The sequence below is a fragment of the Adiantum capillus-veneris genome, chromosome 5, assembly GCF_014529385.1.
Source record: "Adiantum capillus-veneris isolate H3 chromosome 5, ASM1452938v2, whole genome shotgun sequence".
Classification (NCBI taxonomy): Eukaryota; Viridiplantae; Streptophyta; class Polypodiopsida; order Polypodiales; family Pteridaceae; genus Adiantum; species Adiantum capillus-veneris.
Genome location: NC_140935.1, coordinates 45,129,856 through 45,135,403, shown reverse-complemented (window position 1 = coordinate 45,135,403; position 5,548 = coordinate 45,129,856). Strand labels below are relative to the sequence as shown.

Below are 5,548 nucleotides of genomic sequence, written 5' to 3'. Positions count from 1 at the left end.
AAGAAGAAGATAACAACCTTGCCTGACAGGTGGGGAGAGAAGCATCACATGAAAAAAAAAAATGAAGTTAGAACGTTTGAGTGCTCACCAAAAAACTATTTTTCCAACCAATGAGAACAAGCTATGGCCCACATAAGCCTATTGAAAAGGAGTTCAAAAATAAAACGTTTATTTTCAGGGAGAGAAAAAGAGAAAGTGACACTAACATTTCAAAGCATTTTGTTATCATAATACAATATTATACTTTGTGAAAACAAATGCAATAATGAACTAATTAGATTATAATATATTTCAAAAGCATAAAGAATAATGACTAAAAATGAGACTTGGAAGCATTATAAGAAATTGAGAAAAAAATAAAAGTGAATATTGGGGCAATGGGCATGACAAACACGGTTTTTTTGGTCCTGCACTCTAGTTACAAGAGTATAGAATTGTGCAGAGAAAGTGAGAGGCGTTGAGGATTTCTGCTAGTTTGACAAAGTGGTGGTGTATGAGGGAGAATTACTAACAAAGTAACAATGTATGTATAACGCGTGGGCGCCATTAAAGCTGCCCCTCGTTTTTTATTAGCTCATGCCACATGGTCCTTGTTGGGAAATGGATAACTTATTAGAGACCCGGTAAACTTGGTTGCGCATTTCAAAACATCAAAAGGCGACACCTGCCCGGTCCCGTGGTGTGAAACAGGTCATATTACCGTCATGCTTTGAAAAAAAAATTCAATGAAAAGTAGTTGTTTTGAAAGGGTCACGGATCGCCCGCTTATAAATTGGAGGGCACCAACCTCGGCTCTCTGCAGATCGGTGCGAACTCTATTCAGCTGCTAGTAGCTAGTACAAAAGGGATTCGCCTTACAAGATCATCAGCCAGCAGGGACACAAAGGGACGCAAAGCGGCGCGCGCGCGCGCACACACACACACACAGACTGCTATAATGGCAACGTCTCTAGCTGCACTCTCTATGAGCTCCATTGTTGTGCTGCTGATGTCGATGAGCTGCATGCAGATTGCTCTTGCTGCGGATCCTGATCCCCTCGTCGACATTCCTGCCGGCCTCACCTCCTTCACCCTGCGCGACATCTTCACCAACGGCGACGTTTCGGTCGGCCCTGGAGGCACGCGCGCCACTGTGAACGTCAACATTTTCCCTGCCATGGAGTGAGTATCAATTATACGTCTGCCCGGCAGCTTGTTGCGCTTAATATATAAATGTCTATTTTTAATCTCCTGCAGAAGCCAAAGCTTAACGTACACGCAATTTCGGATGAAGCCCTGTGGTGTGAACTTGCCCCACACGCACCCCCGCGCCTCCGAGATGCTCACTCTCGTCAGCGGAGGACCCCTGCAAGTGGGCTTCGTCGACACTGAAGGTAGATAATTAAATATAACCCCCTGCAGGTCCATTAATTCAAGCACGCTGCTTTACGTAGCTTGTGCTCTCACAAATTTGCCAAGCTGCATACATAGTAAATACGATCTTCTTTAACGTCGTGCTATGGCTATGGCGCCTGCTCGTAACTCCTGCAGGTGAGCGACACATTGACATCCTCTATCCCGGAGATGTTACCATCTTCCCCCGCGGCCTGCTACACTTTGAGCTCAACGTCGGCAAGATAACAGCACTCTATATCTCGGCACTTAATAGCCAGAACCCTGGAGTCCTGGTAATTTAGTCAAATATATAATACCTTATTATGCACAGTTAATTATAAGTAGCGTGCCGTCACAACGTAATGACTTTGTTCATGCAATTAATCATCCGTTAATGTGATTGCGCGCGCGCGCGCGCGTGTGTGTGTGTGTGCAGACGGCTGCAGGCGCGCTGCTGAACATACCCACAAGGGCGCTGGCAACGTCGCTGAATAGTACAATCCAGGAGGTGCAGGAACTAGAGCAGAACATGCTGGTTTACGGCTCCAACCTGGAGATGCCGCCTCCCTCCGTCTGCACACCCGGCCAAGACATCACCACCGATTTCTAAAATTCCGAGCCAATAGCATGCCTCATTTTTCTTACCTTTTGCGTATGGTGTTCTTCTTGTCAATAATTGACCCACTCTCTGAGTGACAGCTGTAGGCAATTTACTCGTGTTGGACTTATCAGATCTATATATTTGCTCATCAATAAAGTGTATTACATTATGTCACAGGAAGGAAATGAACTGTTGCTCCATATTATGCCAATTATCCAGTACAAGCACAATACCCAATTGCCAAAAATGTCGACAGGGCTATTTTTTAACCTTTCGAAGTCATTTTTCTAGGCTCTAATTTAAAATTAAAAGTACAAAGAGAATTTATAGGTGGAAACAAACCAAACTTTTTTCAAGGTTTCTAACTCACACACATCATCGTGCAAATCAAGCTCATTATGAAAATTATTTGCTACAAGGTATCTTGCAATACCAACAACCTTATCAAAAACCTTTGAAGTGTGCTAATATCCTCAATTGCATCCATCTCAAGTATTTGTAATTAAACATATATCAAATATATATGAATAAGAAAATCTAACGATATGACTCAATTTTATAGATTGAAAATGAGAATCTTAGCATGTTCACTTTTGAAAATTTGGCACAAATATTTGCCACATGCAAGATCACATAAACATCAAATATCAATATCGTAAGTGATCAATCAATAGACTAATTGATGCATACATAGCATAAAAGAGAGTGAAGTTGCTTTTTTACTTTGATGTGAATTGGATCTACAAAAGTTGCACATATTTAATTCTAGTCGCAAATGGTTTTTCTTTTGCATGGAACTTGCAAAAATGCAAAGCACAAACATAAATAATTAACATGGATTATTGCATATATTTTAAACAAAATTATATAATTGAATGATGGATGTTAGAGAAAAACTAGTTGTTGTTTTGTGTGGGTGCTTGTTTTGAGTGTAAGTCCAAAAGAGTTTGTGTTCAAAAGTAGCAAAAAGTAATTTCTATAAAGTTAGCTTGGATATTGTAGGCTTGCAAAAAAGTGTTTTGAAATTCTCCCTGAAGTTGCACAACATTTTTATTAAAAAAACAATAAAAAATACTATGTACCTTGTAGTATCAAACTCTGGTCAGAAAGTACCCCTTATAAGCCTTATGTATTACATATTTTTGTAACTTCACACGAATATTAAATCCCTTCTGTTGAACGCGCCTGCTATGTTACATATACTTTACTAAACTCTCTGGGTATCAAACTGGTGTCAAATCCTTGTTATTCAATATAACCACCTTACCACCACTTTGTTTTTTTGAAATTGATAGTTTGGCATAATCACATGATCCTAGTTTACCTTTGCTAAGATTGATCTCTACTCTATGACCCGTGTGCATTGACTGAATGTGTGGTAAATGACCTCATGTGCATCCATCTTTGAAGCATGACATAAGAATGAGTATGAACTAATGCTACATAATCCATCTACTGCTGGACAATATATGCTTGCATCTCACCTTTCACTGATCAACTTAGGTACTATCACACCTATATATATATATATATATATATATATACATACTTGGTCAATTATATGGACTACAGTTTTGGGAACGTACATGGTGTGTGTTGTCTCTTCTCTCAACACTCTCAACATGGTATGAGAGTTGTCATGTCTATTCATGGAAGTTCCAACATATTAACATAGGTTTTATCAAGTTGATGATTCTATACTTGCAAATTAATTTTTTTGTGAGCGCAAGATATAATAGCATGTAGATCTTCCATTGCTTTTTCATCTTATCCATATAGTTTGTTAGTCGAAGTTTTGTATCAATACGTTATGATGTTTCAAATAAATTCTACCTAAAATAACTTCATAGGGGTTATACATGACGGTGACATTCTATCTATTTGGTTTTCATAGCTTCTCGCAGAAGCTCTCTTTTTGTTTTTCTCATACATAGTTAGGAATTATCCTTAATTAATCCTTTCCCACTTAATTATAAGTTTAATCATGTACTTATGAATCTTTATTTACTTCACCTAAAACATGGCTTCTTTTTGGCTCGCATACTTAAAAGGATTTGAACGTACTCCACTATACACTATGAAAATCACTCAATGTTTACCGCGACTCTTTACCGCGGTTGGAAGAGATGATCAGAGAGTGTAAAATCAGCTTGTCAAAGTAAAGAGGGGGGGTCGGGACGCTTGAAAATTGAACATTTTATATTGCCGCTACTATTACCGTGATTATTATCGCTACTATTATCGTGCATATTACCGCTATTATTACCGCGCATAGTGTTGATCCATGCTTTGGTGCTTAAACATTCACATTTGAATGTTTTTTTTTTTATAGCTTGCTTTCAAAAAAAAGCATGATTTTTATTTTTAAAAATGAACAAAAAGTGCTTTTGTTACCGGTTTTAACAAAAAAACAGTCAAATTTGAAGATTTATTTTTGTTACACTAATGAAATAAATTACCACTTGTGTGGCCGGACGCCTGTGGCAGCCTCTCTCTTTCTCTACCTTAATCACTTTCTCTTTGGCCGCCATCACCATTGAGATTTATTTTTGTTACACTAATGAAATAAATTACCACTTGTGTGGCCGGACGCCTGTGGCAGCCTCTCTTTCTCTACCTTAATCACTCTCTCTTTGGCCACCATCACCATTGAGATTTATTTTTTTACACTAATGAAATAAATTACCACTTGTGTGGCCGGACGCCTCTGGCAGCCTCTCTCTTTCTCTACCTTAATCACTCTCTCTTTGGCCGCCATCACCATTGAGCACTCCTTTCCCCTTTATCAACACACAATTGCATGCCCTTCAACTGCTCTCTCTCTCTCTCCCCCTTAGGCGGGAATTTGAGCCAACCCTGTTCGTGATGCATTACCTTCCAAAGATATAAGCCAAGAGTCATCACCAATGATTCCAACCCATTCACATTAGCTCATGACACTAGCATTCCAAACCAACTGTGAAGGCTAGCGCTATTGTCGATCAAGTTGGCCTTGAAGTTGAGCAGAGCCGTAAGATCGGCCTCATGGCAGAGGATGAGGCAAAAGCTAAATGCAAGCAAAAGACAAGAGCAGAGCAGCTTGTAGAAATATATATCCAAGGGTTGGACGGAGATAGGGTTCTCAATTTTTCAAGTGTAGCTAGAGCTACCTAACTGGTTTTCATTACTGCTCCTGCAATAGAGGAGAACGCGGACCTACTCGGTTCACATAAAGTAACGTGCTTAATAAAATAAAGAAGAGATATAGAGAGAGAGGGAGACCAAGCAACAAAATAATTGGCAAAACAAAAAAAATATGTTCATAAAATAAAATATATAAAATGTTTATAGATCATCTTCCAAAAGATCTCTACAAGTAGCTTGATCCAAATCCAAACCCATGGCTCCTAAATCAATAAAAAGGGAAATTGAATTGTCATTTGTGGATGTGATGGCTTCATCATCTTCGAATTCTTCATCCTCCATCTCATCATCCTCAGCATGGCAACCACTCCTCGCTGACATTGGCGGAATTGGGAATTGAACCATCGATCTCTCTGTCCCTATCTCCTCCTCATCCAAAGAAGTAGGTGG

The 5,548-nt window shown here is 39.3% G+C and overlaps 1 protein-coding gene across 1 annotated transcript; it reads left to right on the top strand.

Moving 5' to 3' along the window:
* The first annotated feature begins 793 nt into the window (after nucleotides 1-793).
* Nucleotides 794-2,149, top strand: LOC147457230 (putative germin-like protein 9-2). Its single transcript, XM_086513552.1, has 4 exons — nucleotides 794-1,161; nucleotides 1,237-1,373; nucleotides 1,531-1,667; nucleotides 1,811-2,149. Exons 1-4 carry the CDS (start codon nucleotides 938-940, stop codon nucleotides 1,982-1,984), a joined length of 672 nt encoding a protein of 223 aa, XP_086369678.1. The 5' UTR covers nucleotides 794-937; the 3' UTR covers nucleotides 1,985-2,149.
* Nucleotides 2,150-5,548: the final 3,399 nt, after the last annotated feature.

Bases quoted from the DNA above. Each gene is read 5' to 3' on its own strand.
- LOC147457230 (XM_086513552.1), top strand. From the start codon at position 938: ATGGCAACGTCTCTAGCTGCACTCTCTATGAGCTCCATTGTTGTGCTG. The intron at 1,162-1,236 runs GTGAGTATCAAT...AATCTCCTGCAG, and splicing joins AACATTTTCCCTGCCATGGA to AAGCCAAAGCTTAACGTACA. The intron at 1,668-1,810 runs GTAATTTAGTCA...GTGTGTGTGCAG, and splicing joins GCCAGAACCCTGGAGTCCTG to ACGGCTGCAGGCGCGCTGCT.